Source organism: Colossoma macropomum, unplaced genomic scaffold (assembly GCF_904425465.1).
Source record: "Colossoma macropomum unplaced genomic scaffold, Colossoma_macropomum, whole genome shotgun sequence".
Lineage (NCBI taxonomy): Eukaryota > Metazoa > Chordata > Actinopteri > Characiformes > Serrasalmidae > Colossoma > Colossoma macropomum.
In genome coordinates this window covers 1,840,294-1,857,720 of record NW_023495565.1, presented here as the reverse complement: position 1 = coordinate 1,857,720, position 17,427 = coordinate 1,840,294, and the positions used below count along the sequence as shown (strand labels likewise).

Sequence of the window (17,427 nt, the reverse complement as noted above, 5' to 3'; positions counted from 1 at the left end):
ACAAATGGATTCCACTAAATATTGACAAATTCTGGAAGCTAATATGACGGTCATTAAAGAAACTGAAGCTAAAAAGATGCTGGCTACCTAATAAACCACTATTAACTACTTAAAAGAGCATAAACCAAAGCTTTTAGAACAGCCCTCACGGTCCCTGACTTCATTAAAAAATCTGTGGGTAGATGTTAATGTTGTGCATTCAAAATGGCCTAAGAATATTGCCAAACTAGAAACCTTCCGCAACGGATCTGTGCAGATTTTTTTCATTTTAACGTGCTGCCGAGGTTCTGTTTACTTCTTTTCACTTCAACGTTAACAAAATATATAATTTTTTTAATCTAATGTAAAAGTCAGTGTCTGCGATTGTTAAGAATGCTGTGTTGATAAGAGTTCTTTCCCCTGTCCTATTTCTGTGTGCTAATTAGACTGTAGCTAAAGCTTTTGCCCTAGTTCTGCATTGAACTCTAATCAACACCCTGAAGAGATGAGGAATGATACTGCTATTATTATTTGGACTCATTTCCTCACATACTACCTAGTTTGAGTTTTCTCTCTTTTTTCAGTTCAAAGACACAAGGGCCTATGTAATGTGAAACTGTAGTTTAAGTTAAAATGCCATTTCAAGCTTTGTTCTTTAAGCATTAATTTTCAGTAGATAACAGTATGTCTTAGCATGTATTACATAAACCACATAGTGTCATACATAACAAAAACAAAGCTCTTTGAAATGTATTAGGATAGTTTGAGGCAGATCTGTGATGGTTTATGCATACAGTTTGAATGATTATTAATGGTACATAACTTTCTATTACTTGTTTGAAACATTTGTCTAAGAGCCTCATGTAATGAAGAAGTATAAAATTTTATCAATTTTAGTTTTTGTTAAGCTAGTTCTTCCAAAATATACCATACATTCCCCAGTTCATAAAGTTCATATGAAACTAAGCTGCCTGTTCTGAATTTGTTTTTGTGACAGTGCATTTACATATAGCCACATATTCAGCCTACAGCAGTTTAGCCCTGCTCATTCATATTGAAATTTTAGGCTTGTTTCAGACTGGACCGCTTTTAGAATGAGAGACCGTAGAGATCACCCAATCAGAGCAGAGGCCATTTACAAATATCAGTCTTAAAGGCACAATAACAAAAACAGGTTGTTTAATTTCTCCCATTCATTTTCAACAGGGAGTTGTAAACAAATGCATAAAAACGCATACTTTCTGCTTATGCAAATTAGAAGTGGCAGCCAGTCAGGTAAAGACATATTTTTTACGTTGTCCATACCCAACGGGGATCTGCCTACAAAGTTCTCTGTGGACAACAGTTTTAGTGCTTCAAGAAATAATGCTTGAACCCATCAAATTATCTAAAAATGGATTCAAGCAATACATATATGGTATTTGACAGATACTCTTATCCAGAGCAGCTTACAGTCTGTTGAGCTTCAGTGCACAGTGTTAGCAGTACTGTTAACACTTCTCTTTGCCTAGTACTTGGTGTGCAGTGTATTATTTTGAATGAAACAGTTTATTTGAAATTGTTCATGGACAGAGCTGTCTGTAGGGGCTGCGTTTCACGTATCCTGGACGCAGCATTTTCATACAGTGTATTTAAATCGTAGGCTTTGTCCATACATGATGGTCTGTTCAAATGTGCAGACTCACCAAAGAACATGCTTTCGAAAATTACATAGACTCCAAGAGGACGTAAAACTCCACACGTGAGCTTCTCAGATGCATTAGCCTCAGATGTGATTCCTTTTGTCACTGAGCTACAGAAAGTGATGTTGAAAGATACAGATGAGGAGCAAAACCATAGCTGCTCAGAAGCGCTTTTCAGACGTGGAATGAAGCTCACTTTTCTCCACTGCAGCACTATTCATTCAAAGGTAGTGTTAAATAACATAGCTTAGCTAGCTAATGCACTTCATTTTAATTCTAAGTAGGTTACTCAATATGGTATTGCACTCTGCATCTGTGAGTACCAAAATATATATAGAAGTACTCATACTCAGTCTGAAAAAAATAGTGTTGATGCATCATTAACAATTAGTCTTATGAACATTATAAACTGGCAGCCTCAAAAACTTTAGTCTGAAAGTTGCAAATTTTGCGACTTTGTGAAGCAAGTTTTGTGAAAGTCATTCAAAACTCTTTTCCTTCACTCAATTGCATGTGACTCAAAAGTGTCAGCATGTGATGAAACACATCCTGGCCAACTCCTCTGTCCTCCTTTTCTGCTTTATTTCACTAGTCCATCCTTAGCTGGGCAAGTGGATATATCTTGAATATTAATTCTGTCAGCAAGGGTGGGAGTTGAATGGGGCATGGAGTGAAATCAATCCCTGATGACACCTGTCTCTTTCCCAGCGTTGTCTCATGTGGTTCACAAGGGCACTGGGATGACACGTAAATCTCACCACCATCTCTGCAATATGGGAATGTGTGTTTTGTTTGAGTTTTAAATGGTTACCTTGTGGATGTGTGTCTGTGAGAGATTACATGAATGCCATGTGTGTTCTGTATGATTCACTCTCAGGTGTATGTATGTGGATGTATCCCACAGCGTTGTCAGTATCAACAAAGCTATCACCGGTAATTAGCAACTTTTTTTTGTTGTGGCAGCACCAGAAATTGGACTTGATCACCCATTGAGGGGGCAAAACCATGGCAAAATAGTTGTGTCACTGAGAATCCAATTGTCATCCCTGTTTAACTTTATGACAGCTATATGGGCTGAACTGATAAATTTGAACACAAAACATAATCATGTTCAAAATAATAAACATGTAAATGCATCCAAAATTTAATTATAACTTTAATTACAGAATAACATATTTCAACACAAAATACCATTTTATTTTAAAAGAACTGATGAAAAATAAGACATAAGTAACAAAAAATAAAACCACAGAGAATCATAATATAATAATGCTGCCACCACCATGCTTCACTTCTTTTGGTGATGTGCTATGTTGTTTTTCCACCAAACACCTTTAAAATTATAGCCAAAAATTCAGCCTTGGTCTCACCAGATTGCAACACTTTTTTACATGTGGTTTTGGGAGACTAAATATATTTTTGTTCAAAATACCTGGGCTTGGATGTTTTTTTGTTTTTTGTGCTTCATATCATGCAGCCCCTTTAATGCTGCAGTATTCCTCTTGGCAGCCTTGCTGACCAGTTTTTCTCCTGGTCTTCTCAAGAATTTTGGAAGGAGGTCCTTGGTAATGTCACTGGTGTGCCATATTTTCTCTTTTGCTATTTTCCAGTGCCCTGTAAATTCTTTTGTACCCTCTCCTGATTGATACCTTTCAGCAATGAGATTTCTGCAGGCTTTTGCAGTTGGATGCAACCATAAAAGTGTCAGGAAAATCCTACAGGATCAGCTGATTTCCATTTGGGTTTGATCAGAGTTTAATTGATGGCGGGTGTGTACTAGCTGCTATTTAACAAGAGTCTGAAAGAGTTCGAAAAGGGTGTGCATACTTATCCAAACAGGTTATTGTTTTTTTTTTAACCCTAAAATGTTTCTGATCGTTTTTCAGTTCTTCAGTTCTTCATAATCTTCAGTTCTTCATAATCTTCTTCTTAGTACTATTCTGCGCTAAAAAAAATAAAATATTTCTCATTTAAAGACAATATTTTTCCCATAGGAAATGAATAGCAGAATGTTCGGGACATTCAAGTCTAACTGCCACAAGTGATGTCACAATGCACTTTTCTCACACAGACACTCAGACACACTAAACACAGACTCACATGCTTACAGCCTAATGTGCAGCGATGTGAGCACAAATAATGTACTTGCACTGAATTTAAGGTATCACTGAATTTAAGGTAACTGTTGATTTAAGGTGCAGTAAATTTAAGGTAGCACCAAAATTAAGGTGGCAGTGCATTTAAGGTAGCATTAAATTTAAGGTGGCAGTGCATTTAAGGGTAGCACTGAATTTAAGATTGCAACACAATTAAGGTAGGACTGATTTTAAGGTGGCAGTTTATTTAAGGTACAGTGGCAGTGGATTTAAGATGGCAGTCAATTTAAGGTAGCAATGAATTTAAGGTGGCAGTGGCTTTAAGGAAGCAGTGGATTTAATATTCCAGTGTAAATAATAGCATAGGAACCACCTAGCGACACCTGACAAACCACCTTGGATACCATATCAACCGCATAGCAGTATCTAAGCAACACTTTAGCAACCATCAACCGTCTTCCACCAATTTAATTATTTTAAAGTCATTAGCTGGCTTTTTCAAACCAACTTAAAGTTCGTTCACAAACTTTCCCTTTCTAGTTTATAGATTACTATTTTACTTTAAAGTGGGAAAAAGTTCTGACATGATTTATCTTGTTTTCTTTCACAAAAGCCCCCCATTTTTACAGTTGTAAAACTATGTAGACTTTATATCCAATTTATATCTGCTGATACATTATCGTTTATCTGAATTTGTAGCCCCTTATTATTTGTAACGATATGAGTTACAAAATTCTTTATATCAGTCAGGCCCTAGTGTATACCAATGAGGACAAGTACATCCCACATCCACCACTCGTGTGTTGTCGTAGAAACTCTCTGATGATAACAATGCAGCCTAAAGCTCTTTTGGTTAGGGAGGTACAGAGAGACAAAGAGAGAAAAACACAGTGATAGAGATTGAGTTCATGCTTCAGCTGATGGGCATAACTCATGAAATTCCATCATCACCACAGTCATGAGTCACCACAGCCCTGCAAAAAAAAACCTTTTCTCTCTCTATCCCTCTTCCCCTCCCTTTCCCTCATCTGTCCTTCTCTTTACTATCATGATAATGCGAATGATAAAAATGACACAGTATATTTATGTAATCCTGTTTTATTTGCTATAGCCCTCTCCATGCCACTGAGTATTTTTAACAAGGTGAAGGGGAGGAGGCACTATGTATAACAAGCTGAGAAAATGAGACATGAAAGCAAAAAAAACAGCACTAGCAAATAATGTTGTCAAAGAGAGAAAATACAAAAAATAAACTGCTCTCTTTCTCAGTTCAGTTCAGCTAGCATTGGTGACATTTTAGAGAAAAAATATTTTGTCAGCTAATTATAATAATAACTGATTATTGATTATAAGGATTTTGATGGTAAACGAATAATTACTCTTATCCAGGCATATTTTATCTTGCTGTTTTTCTCATTATAGAGATCTCCCTCAGTATGGACACAAGCAGTGGCAGTCTTATTTTGGCCGTACCTTTGATGTCTACACAAAGTTGTGGAAGTTTCAGCAACAGCACAGGTCAGCATTGAGAGTACACATAAATATAAAACAGAAACAAATTGTTGCTGCCATAAGAAAACCTTTTAACTTCTCTTTTTTTATTTGTAATTTAAAACCCATTTAAGAACACCAGCTGCTTTTCCATTATATGAATGTTTCATGTCAAATGGACCGATAGAAATGCTCCAAAGTTACTTGGAATAAAATCTTGTTATATTAATATTAAGAAGTTTTATTTTCATTTAAGGACTACAAGGTTTTCTTAAGACATGCTCCCAGCAATCATGAAATAATAGAAAATAACAAAACAAAAAGAAAAGTTGTAATGTGCTTTATAGACAGTTTGCAGGCCTGCATGAAAGGTTTTCATTTTGAATCAGTGTCCCTGCTTGGCATGGACAGCTCACTGACGACTGGGATTCGAACCTTAAGTCCCAGCTGTGAGGCATAATTCTGCACTTCAGAGCAGTACTTTTAATAGATGTGTCCTCAGAGGCTGATCTATGTATGTGTGTGTGCGCTAATTGGGAGAACAGACAGGTGCTGGACACCCGATACGGTCTCAAGAGGTGGCAGATTGGAGAGGTGGCATCCAAAATCGGCCAGCTCTACTACCATTACTAGTAAGCTTGCTTTTACCAAAATGCCCCTGGCTTGTGTCTTTGGGCTTAGCATGTACTAATGCATTTATCTCTATGATATTCCCTTTCCCTAGCCTCCGTACCTCGGAAACCAGCTACTTAAATGAAGCATTTTCCTTCTACTCGGCCATTCGTCAGCGTTCGTATTACTACCAGGTCAACAAGGAAGACAGGTGGGATGTAGAAAAGAAATGTCTTATTGCAGCTCATATTATTTGATAAAGCCACTTTCTTGTGACCTTATTCCTTTTTCCTTGCATTCCTTGTTTGTGGTCCCTCTTTTTCACATTCTTCTCTTTTCACTCATCTTTCTCTCTGTTTCACTGTACTATCCTTCAGGCCTGAGCTGGTAGTGAAGAAGCTGAGGTACTATGCTCGCTTTATTGTCGTTTGTTTGCTGCTCAACAAGATGGACCTGGTTAAAGTTCTGGTCAAGGTAATTTTTTAGACTGTGTGCAAGTCTAAGTTAAGTTTATGTTTAAAACAACAAATGTTGGCTAAAGTGCTGAACAAGAAAGCCTGTGCCTGGTGACTGTTACCCAAGTAACCTGTGGTAACAACACTCAGTGACAGTATAAACTTTGTTTGTTCATGTTTTGATTTATTTTATGCAAACTTTTCAAACTATTCCCGCACTGCTGCTGGCAGATATGATGCCTTACAAAAAGTGAGCCTGTAGTATGGTCTACATTTTAGGATATTCTCAGATCATTGTGTTAGGTTTCAGATATCCAGTCTCAAGAAAAACACTATGTTTCAGCTTGTACAATGAAGCTAAGCTATGTGGCTACAGAAACCACAACAATGGACAGTACAGTTTATGTGATGTTAACAATTCTATTCTTTATGTTTAGATTAATTACAGGTTTGTGGCAAAATTAAAGATGACAATGTACTACAACCATGATTTTTCCTGATCTGTAATTTTATTGTTATTTAAGCCTCTCATCCTATGTTTTCTCCCACAGCTATTGTCATTATCTCAAATCTTTTTTCTATTAGTACTAGTAATACCTCTGTAAGCACATCTGCTGATGCTTCTGAAAACATCATTAACAGTGTTCTTGAAACCTCAGCAGGTGTATTTACAAAGATTAAGATAATAATAAAAATATTAATACCAAGAACAACAACAATAATATTAAGTGCTGCATGTTCCGAAATATACATTATTTTTCAGTCTTTTCCAATAGCCTCTTTCCACAGTTTTGCTAGGAAAATGGTGAAAAACAAACCTTTACCTATTTAGCAGACAGTCTTGTTCAGAAAGAGTGGTAGTCTTTTTTACTTATGGAGTCTGTACGAACAATTAGAAATGGTTAAACACTGCGTGCCCAATGGTTGTATGACATATTTGCTTATTGCATGCTGTTGTATTGAGTATTGGTAGAGAGCATTGATGAACGAAAACATAAAAACGATCAAAAATTGTGCATTCTGTGAAATCAGTGAGGCTGAGAGATACACTTCTGCTCTACAATATATTATATGAATGGTCATAAAACACTGTGGGGTCTTTTTTGCGGTTGTTCTTTTGTGCAGGAGCTGTCTGAAGAGATTGAGGACTATACCCAGCGCTTCAACACGGAAGATCAATTAGAGTGGAATCTGGTGCTGCAAGAAGTTGCTGCTTTTGTTGAGGTGAGTTTTATGGATGATGAGATGTAAGTTTTATCTTAAAAATTTCCCGGTTTTGAACAGATTAAGGGCACTTATCAACGTATCACATGTTAATTAGGGTTTTTTGTCCCATAATAATGAGAGTTTGTTTGGTTTCTTAGGCAGATCCAGTTTTGATCCTGAATGATGACAACACAGTAATGGTTAAATCCAATCGGCTGCAGGAGGGGGGTGTGCCCCAATTAGAACCGGGCATGGTGGTTGGTCAGCTCACCTTGGCTGATGCTCTAATAGTGGGCAATTGCAACAATCAGGTATTTCACATAGATCAGAACATTCTGGGCACTCAAATTAGCGAAGTAATCTGTGGAAAGCCATACATTCACAAATATTATTATTGTAAAAATGACATGAATGAATGTCCACTTACTATAAAACTGAACTGTATTTGTATGTATTCATAAGTTTAGAATGCACAGTGTGATAACCAAGTTAGTGGAAATAGAGTTGAGCAGCACCCAGTGTTGTTTTTATAGTATAAAAATAAAAATGCTTTAAAGGGGCATCTTGCCCTACTGCCAAGGCAAGATGTAAGAAGCTTTCCTTCTCCTTACTACTGCATTCTTCAAAAATTGTTTTACTCTGAAATGCACTTAATTTCAGATTTTACACTAAAATTAAGGCCAATTTAGTCAGTTCCTAATAATTTTCCACAAATCAATTAAATAATAATAATAATAATTACTAATAATAAAAAACTAAAAAAGTGCATTTCCTAAAGAAAACGTGGAATGGTTGCGCAGCGGTTACTATGGAAGTCTATAGGAGGAATGAGGGATGAAAAAACTACACATAGAGGAGTGTGGGTCAGTAAGGCAGTGGATTAGAGCTTGGAGACCTGATCTGAATGAGTACATGTACTTTGGTGGCTGTTGAGAAAAAGACAGATTAGGGCTTTGTTGCAAAAGAAAATGTATGGGACGCTATGGGAGGAATGAAGGATGAAAAAATGACATATAGAGGAGTGCGGGTCTGTGTGGCTGTGGATTAGAGCTTGGCAACGTGCCCATGCATTTCTGTGTCTGTTGCACAATAGAAAAAACAGGGCTTTGGTTTCGGCTCTAAGGGCGGAACGAGGGATGAATCAGAAACAGAGGAGTACGTGTCAGTATGGCTATGGACTACAGCTTGGGGATGTGCCCTGAGTGAGTACATGCATTTTGGTGGCTGTCGGGTGAAGAAGTAATACAGTTTGAGTGGTGGCAAAAATGAACGAGGCTCTAGGGGAGTAATGAGGGACGAAAAAATGACAAATAGAGGAGTGCGGGTCAGTATGGCTAGAAAAACGGTGTCGTTTGTGCGGGTCAGTATGGCTAGAAAAACGGTGTCGTTTGGGCAAGCAGAAGTACCTTAGATTGGCATGCAAATGTTCACCCCATTCGTTCTCTATGGGAAAAAATTCTGCAAAATTCCCTTGCTACACGGAATCCGTGCATCCGATCAAAAAGCTGTATACAAGCACGCATCAAATAATCAAGCCATCTGGAGTTGGAACGATGTCGATATCTCGAAAGCTGCGGGACAAGTTACGCGGCAAAGAAACGCGGCTATAATAATAACTAGAAAAGTGCATTTCCTAAAGGAAACGCGGAATGGTTGCGCCGCGTTTACTATGGAATTCTATAGGAGGAATGAGGGATGGAAAAAGTACTCATAGAGGAGTGTGGGTCAGTATGGCTGTGGATTGGAGCTTGAGGACCTGCCCTGAATGAGTACATGCATTTTGGTGACTCTCAGGCAAAGAAGTAATAGAGTTTGAGTGGTGGCGAAAATGAATGGGACTATATGGGAGGAACGAGGGATTAAAAAACAACAAGTAGAGGAGTCCAGGTCAGTTTGGCTGTGGATTAGAGCTTGGGGATGTGCCCTGAGTGAGTACATGCATTTCGGTGGCTGTCGGGCAAAGAAGTAACAGAGTTTGAGTGGTGGCAAAAATGAATGACACTCTATGGGAGGAACGAGGGATGATAAAACGACAAATGGAGGAGTGTGGGTCAGTATGGCTATGGATTAGTTCTTGTGCAATTCCACCTTAAAAGCAGTTCCACCTTAAAAAAATCATTATGTGTGCTGACACTGCTGAGCATTAGGCTGGGAGCAGGTGAGACATTGGGCTCCATGCCTGAGTTTGGATGGGTGTGTGAGTTAACGGCCCATTGTGACATCATGTCTGGCATGCTGCCAACAGTCCGCTCAATGTAAGTCTATGAGAGAGACGAAAGATGGAATAAAACGACAAACGGATGAGTGCGGGTCAAAACGACAGTGGATTCATGGTTGTGGGCCTGCCCTGAGATAGTGTATGAAAAACGGTGTCGTTCGGGCAAGCAGAAGTGCCTTAGATTGGCATGCAAATGTTCACCCCATTCATTCTCTATGGGAAAAAATTCCGCAAAATTCCCTTGCCACACGAAATCCGTGCATCCAATCAAAAAGCTGTATACAAGCACGCATCACACAATCAGGCCGGACAATCTGGAGTTGGAACGGAGTTGATTTCTCGAAAGCTGCGGGACGTGTTATGAGGCGAAAATCCGGCAGAAAAATAAGAATAATAAAGAGAAGAAGAAGAATAATATAAGCTTGCTAAAGCAAGGCGTGACCATAAATCGGATAACAATAATTTAAATCGAATAACAATATAGCGCAACCATAATAATATAAGTCGGATAACAATATAGTTATAACCATAATAAAAGACGAGAATAATATAAATCGGATAGCAATATGGTTGCGCCTTGCTTTAACATCAGAGACATCTGTATAATATAACATTGTTTTATAGCATCCATAAAATATATGTGTAGTTTTCTTACACGTGTGTGTGTATATATATACAATAGTTTTATAGTGTCTGCTTTATATATCCATGTTAATATGTCATATTAATATATCATATAGTATTCGTATAATATATAATCATTTTCAGTAACCATGAAATTTAACCCTCTTTTTGTGTCTCTTTATTCAGGTAAAGTTCAGTGAGTTGACCATCGATATGTTCCGCATGCTCCAGGCCCTCGAGAGAGAACCTTTGAACCTGGCCACACAAACCACTACCAAACCAGGGACACTTGTAAGAGAAGACTCTTACACCCTCCCTGTCTCTCTCACTGTTGAGTGTTTATTTTTCCTCCTTTTTCTAGGCATAAGTTTTGCCCTTTTTCGCTCTCTTAGGCCTTTGTCTTTCTCTCTTTTTGCAGGAGCCCAGTGAAAAGCCAGCCAAAAGGGAGAACCCTCACAAGTACCTCCTGTATAAACCCACCTTCAGCCAGCTCTACACCTTCCTGTCTGCCTCCTTCAAGGTTGGGCCTTCACACATCACCTAACAACCTTTCTAATCTGAAATGAATCATATGTTCAACCATCAAGTCACCACCATCAGTTAAGCTTGAGAAATAAAATGGTACCAATAAAATCAAACTGGTTTTTTTGATATTGATACGTGTTTGAGGTATATTTAATTAGATAATTGTCATTCTGTTTCTCAATCTGGCATTAGCAGCAAAAGCTTAAACAGTTACTACTTAGGTACACTAGACAGAGATGCGTGTCTTTCACTCTGCTAGACAGGGAGGGAAAAGTAGGCTAGCCATTAGCAATGTAACATTTTGTTTGTTTTCTTAATGAATCATTTTATATTTATTTATTCCTCCTGATGCAACAGCTCTGATTGTAAAAGGAAAAAAAAATAGCAAATCGTTTACATTGGTCAAAAATTTTAAATGCTAAAAATGTAATAAATCACAATTTATTAATAGAGTAAACATTTATAAATAAAAATAATTTTTCGTTCAACTTCATTGTCTTAGGGCATGTAAGTGACTCGGGCAGCAATCTCAACAAGCTAACCACGGACAGAAGAAACACAGAGAGAGAGATTTTTAAAACATTACCCTGGCAATAATATAACTGAAATAAATAACTCATGCAACAGCTATCTTTTTTTGCTTTGAGTTCATTTTATCAGGCTGTGTCAAGCACACACTTCGCTCACATGCCAGTCACTCAATCTGTTTTATTTACAATGTTTCTCAAAAAACTTAAATATCTAAATTTGCTGAATCATATCACTGAATTGAATTGTTGTTTAGTGTATTCAGTCGAATTGTTTTTAATTTACAGAAATCGCTTTTGAATCTAATTGCAAACCAATCAGCCGTGAGTAGAAATGACTCACTGTCATCTCAAAGATTCACATCACTACTAGCCATTCGCTCACAACAGCACAAAACAGTGGTACAGTTAGGAGAGCTATCAGACAAGCTATGAGTATGAGGAAAATCTCTCAGCAAGGCGGAGATAAAAAAAAGACAATCCAGGTTTTGCAAATTAAATGTAAAGGCTTGGTAAGAGTGCCACATACTCAAAATTATTTTATTTTAAACTTACTTGCTTTAGTACAAATAATTATTCAATGATGTGGGGAAAAAATTATATTGTTCCATATCCCAGCCCTACTCTAAGAGCTATCTGGTGACACTACCGTAGCATGTAATAGTGTTCTAATTTTGGGCTGGTTGCTCTGACTGCTGGCTCATTTGCATTGGCGTGTGTACGGACCAGCATGGCACGCTAGAGAGGTGTTACTATGTTACTAGTTCCTCTCTCTTGGAGAATAGCACCTCCCCACAAGTGGGAAAAGCAGAGAGTAGTAGGAAAAATAATCTACATAGAGCTTTTCGCCCCCTGTCATTACTGCTTTGTGCTAGATGTAACTAATTAGACTTGATGTTACTGCAAAGACTTGCTTTGTCTACTTCGATGTGCTTGGTACATAACTGGATTGTTCAATGTAAATTAGGCCCATTTTGCTAAACATTTTGTGTTATTGTCATCAGAACAATATTATAAATTTATTTTGTGTTGTGTTATTTATCTGTAAGCTGCATAGCAGTACAGGTGGCATAGATGGCTTAGCTTTGCATTTTACTTCAACTACTTAGTAAAGATGTTTGGATTGTGGAGGTTAGTGTACTGCCTTCTACCAGACCTTGGAGGGGTGAAACATAGATGATGTTATTTAACATATGGTGGGCTCTGTCCTACTAGAGCTGTTCAAAGTGTAATGGTAGACATATATTGGTCTTTTGCTATGTTCATAGGCAAAAAAAAAAAACCTATATTTTCTATAGCAGCTCCTCTGTTCCAGGTCTTGGTCTTACTACATCAGACTTCTAAGCTGTATGTTTAGGCATGCTCCATGAAGTGGTATACCTCTAATCTTCTGGAATCCCCCATTTTTACTTATTATTTTTATATTTAAGCACTTTTTCAACAAATATTATTTGAGTGTCCCAGTGCGGAATTTTTTTTATATTATTCAATATGGGTGTAACAATATCAATGCAGCATGCAGGCTTTGTAACTATGTTCAAACTTTTGCAACTATGTTCAAATTACTGGGCTTTCTCTCTGATGTTTCTTAAGTTATAGACATAGTTATTTTGGGGGCTTGTTTATAAGATGGCTGGCTCAGCAGACATTGAAAAAGTTTTGACAATTTGAGAACTTAAAAGACAAATAAAATTCTAAGTCTGAGACAGAGCTCAAACAGAATAGTTTTTTTATTGTGTTTTCACAAAATATCAACAAAACGAAGTGAATTGAACAGTTAATCATTATTTGAAATAATGTGTACATGGTGGTTAGACAGAATAAGTGATGCCTCTTTTTATTTTAAGCATATGTAATTTAACACAGTAACAACTGGACAAATTTGTCATCTTTTTGTTTTAAGTAGTTACATGAGTCTTCCTTATAAAATACTGCTTTTATTTGGATCAGACATGTAAATTATAAAAGTTATTGGTTTGAGTTTTTGTAAAGTCTGAAATTATTGTAATAATATCACCATTATTATAAAACCATTTTTGAACATTTTTAACATTTGACCTTGAGCTCTGTGGAGAAAACTTGAAGAAGAATTCAAACCTTACTGTACTTAGTGTCCTATAAAGCACAGAGGTTGAAAGCTCAAAGTCGTGGGCTGTGTTCCTTAGTGGTGTCAGAGAGTTTGGGTTTGTTGATGAGATCATAAACTCAGAAGTTTACAGATGCATTCTGAATGCAAACCTGCGGCAGTGTGCAGAGGATTTATTAAAAAAAAAAAAAGATCCGAAACACACCAGCCACGTTTTGAAAGAATACTTTACTAAAAAGAAAATTACAGTCTTGCAATAGTGTGCTTTAAATAAGTGCCACTTGGTTGAAATTTAGGTTTACGTGATGTATTTAACACACTTTCATGTATGGCACAAATACCCAAATACTTTTTGGTGCCACTGTAGTTATTCCTAAATTAAGTATATTTTGGTCAATATGTCAGATCATGACATTTCTCTAAATACCGGGGGGAAAAAGAGAACTGTCGTTTGCATGGGTGCATCAAACTCAGATGAGTGGAGCCTTTGTCTTTAGAACAGGAGAAAAACAGAATGAGAAAAAAACTTGGAACTAGTCACAGCTATGGTGTAGCTTAATGAACAGTATCTGTATAATAAAATGTAATGTAAACTTATATATCTACTTTCAGCCTCTCAGGAAAATGGTATTTAGAATGCCACACATTTAGCAATGAATTGTTATTTGTGTTTTTGGTTTATTTACTAGTAAAAGTAATATTGCAAGTACATTTAAGCAGTCATTTTGGGTGGGCGAGTGACAAAAAAGAGTGGGCCTAGGCTCAATCATATCACCGCTGCTGCATGATCAGCTAGTGTCCCAATATTCTTGGCAGTTCCTTGTCATATACTCAATAAAGAACTTACTTAAAAATCGTAAAATAAGATACAATTATTATTTTCCCTGATACTATTACTAGACTAGACTAGTTTGGATGTGCCTAAATTATAAAAAAAAAAACAAAAAAAACATGCCTATTCCAGCTCTTTCATGTTTTTGGCGGTTTCTCTATGTGTCTTTTTCTGTGTTGTGACCACCGTCACTGACTGAGTACCTTTTTTTTTTGTTGAAATAACAGGAGCTACCAGCCAATAGTGTGCTGCTGGTCTATCTGTCGGCTACAGGGGTCTTTCCCACTGGACGTTCAGAATATGAAGGTATACTCCTTATAGCTTTTGTAGTGCATTCTGTAAAAGCTCATTGCTTTCATCTGTTTTTTTTAGATACTGTGGATATCTATGCATACACTATAAACTATTCCCTCTCTCTCTTTCTCTCTCTCTCTCTCTCTCTCTCTCTCTCTCTCTCTCTCTCTCTTACGCTCACGCACACACACACACACACACACACACACACACACGCACGCACACTTAGCTTGTGACCACCAAAGCTTTCTTCCTTATGTTTAGAAGATAACTGTCAGCTGTTAATTCCTGCCGACTAGGTATCATGCTTTTTCATTTGCAGAGTGACCCAAAGTGTAATGAAACGAAAGTTCTCCATCAAATGGTCACATATCTGTGAGGGACGAGCAGTGCTGCTTGCTTGGTTAACTTCATGTATGCTGTGATTTGCCCCAGGACCTTATGACTTCGGAGGAGTTCTGACCAATACTAATCGTGATGTGGTGAATGGCGAGACGGTGCAGAAGAGAAACCAGGCACAGAAAGAGATGCATTGGTAAAGACCAACCTAGTTCCCTTGGGCATTATAAACTGGATTACAAACATGAAAAAACTAATTTTGAAATAAGAGACATAATGTGTAAACAATGAAAGAGTTTTCCCCAGCCCATTTATCGATATTTCCAATAATCCCACTGATAAAAAAAATGATATTTAGAGGCTTGTTTTGTATTGTAACAAACCTCTAACATGAGGAAAACTGTTCATTTTTAAGGTTTTCAGAAATTCACTCCACTTTAACAACATTTTTAGCTCCATAAAATCTTAAAATCAGTAAATAAAAATACGCTTAGACACTAATATTTGCAAATGACCATTACATATGATGATAAATGTTATGGTAGACAATCTGTAGCCAAGTTTTTGTGCAGGAAGAGGCCAAAAGGATTAAACCTTTTATTGTTCCTGATTGTCAGTGAGCAAATGTATCTTTGCAGCCTTCCAAAGGTTCTAGGCATCCGAAGGGAGTCACTGAAGCTTATGTTTTCCATTGTCCCAGAGGATTTCAGTCTAAACTTAACAGTATGTGCCAACTTGCATGAGGTACAGTACAGGGCAGCTAATCGGAACAGTACATTAACAAAGCAGACTATTTAATCCTATGGGATAAAGAGGATAAAAAATGGTCATGTGAAAATAGATTACTACTGTTTTGGTGTATGAATCCACACTGGCATATTGCATATAAACTATGCCTCTTGAAGATTTCTTTTAGTCATTAATGGTGTGTGTGTGTTTGTGTATGTCAGCCTTCACCCAGGAGACCTGTATCCCTTTACCAGGAAACCCCTCTTTATCGTTGTAGACTCATCTAACAGCACAGCATACAAGGTGAATTCAATTCATACGTACATACATGCACACACAGACAGCTTATCCAAATAAGTTACATATCACCTAGTGATGTAGTGCCCTCTTGTGACCATTTTCAAAAACAAACGCTGCAGTTTATTATTATGGTTTTAATGGTATTCAATTGTATGAGGTTAATTAGTATTTTCTACTTGTTTCTCTGTAGAATTTCTCCAATTTATTTGGCCAGCCACTGGTGTGCCTGCTTTCTCCTGCCGTTTATCCGAAGAGCATGCAAGGTTTTTCTCTGTTGATTAACCACCCAGTGTTTTATTACTGCTACATATGGTATTTCTTTCTTTGATTACATGCAAGGTTAACAAACAGTGAGATTTTTCTGTCTGCCAGGATCTGTTATGTGGTTGAAAATAGTTGATCAGTACAGTGAGCAATAGGTTCCTGCAGATCCGATGCAGCAGCACTTGTTTGTGATTAATTTATGTAGCTTATATAATAATTATTCATTTAAATTGAGCTGTGAAATATTACATGCAGTCTTTTTAATTGTTCTTGTATTTTGGTTTTATCCATATCTCTAATTGCAGACCAGTCCCAGCGTGGAAGTCTCTTCACTCTCTTCCTCTACAACCCCCTCATGGGCTTCTTGTCTGTCTGTGGGCTGACCAGCATGCACCAGGGATTGTGGGAAAAGGCCCAGGAGTTCTTGGGAAAAGTTTCCCACGACATCGGCCAGATGCTCACTAGCTCTCGAGCCATCGGTAACCACAGACACTTGCAGGGATTATTAGTGTAATGGTTGTTTTGAATTAATGTTACCATCAATTCTGCAACAAATTCTGCAATTTCTCAGTGGTCCCTCTTATAAGTATTAAGGCAGCTGGGTTAGCGTTCCTTTCTAAGTACTGGGAAAAACTTTGAAATGATTGATTATAGTAACTGATAGGATGATACAGATGTGGCAAATAGAGATTGAAGTTAACAAGCACCGGATTTTTCCTTATTTTTAATTTTTAAAATGGATTTGGAAACCTTACACAGTTAAATGGATGGATGGATAGATGAATAAATGAAATAATGTCAATCATTCAATCAGTCAGTTTAATAGAAGTGTTTTTTATATTGTGGTTGGCTTCTAGACCAGGCCTTCCTGCAGTTCTATGGGGATGAATTTTTGAGGCTGCTGATGATCCGATTCGTGTTCTGTTGTGCTACTCTCCGACTCCATAAGCTCTTCCGGGTAAGAATTACTATTTGAATATGTGCAATTTGGTCACGGAATGGGCATATGTAGTTTGGAATAAAAAAATCACCCTAGCTGCACGCTGTAATGTTAACAAATGCTAAAACATGCTTTTATAACATAAAACTGGAATTTTCTTAAAAATTTCTTTTACTTAGACTCAATCTAGATATTTTACGTGGATCTTTTACCTAGACCCAAATCACA

At 37.3% G+C, this 17,427-nt stretch overlaps 1 protein-coding gene across 4 annotated transcripts in view; it reads left to right on the top strand.

The window, feature by feature from the left end:
* scai (suppressor of cancer cell invasion) overlaps positions 1 to 17,427 on the top strand; it is a 54,138-nt gene that overhangs the window by 32,724 nt on the left and 3,987 nt on the right. For 3 of the 4 annotated variants that reach the window (XM_036563009.1, XM_036563007.1, XM_036563008.1), the window contains 14 exons: positions 5,180 to 5,275; positions 5,794 to 5,880; positions 5,973 to 6,071; positions 6,238 to 6,334; positions 7,441 to 7,539; positions 7,680 to 7,832; positions 10,550 to 10,693; positions 10,782 to 10,883; positions 14,561 to 14,639; positions 15,063 to 15,162; positions 15,917 to 15,998; positions 16,186 to 16,258; positions 16,565 to 16,738; positions 17,117 to 17,217. In XM_036563009.1, coding sequence (XP_036418902.1) covers positions 5,180 to 5,275; positions 5,794 to 5,880; positions 5,973 to 6,071; positions 6,238 to 6,334; positions 7,441 to 7,539; positions 7,680 to 7,832; positions 10,550 to 10,693; positions 10,782 to 10,883; positions 14,561 to 14,639; positions 15,063 to 15,162; positions 15,917 to 15,998; positions 16,186 to 16,258; positions 16,565 to 16,738; positions 17,117 to 17,217 — 1,486 coding nt within the window. The remainder of the gene's footprint in view (positions 1 to 5,179; positions 5,276 to 5,793; positions 5,881 to 5,972; positions 6,072 to 6,237; positions 6,335 to 7,440; positions 7,540 to 7,679; positions 7,833 to 10,549; positions 10,694 to 10,781; positions 10,884 to 14,560; positions 14,640 to 15,062; positions 15,163 to 15,916; positions 15,999 to 16,185; positions 16,259 to 16,564; positions 16,739 to 17,116; positions 17,218 to 17,427) is intronic. The other variant, XM_036563010.1, reaches the window with a different exon arrangement.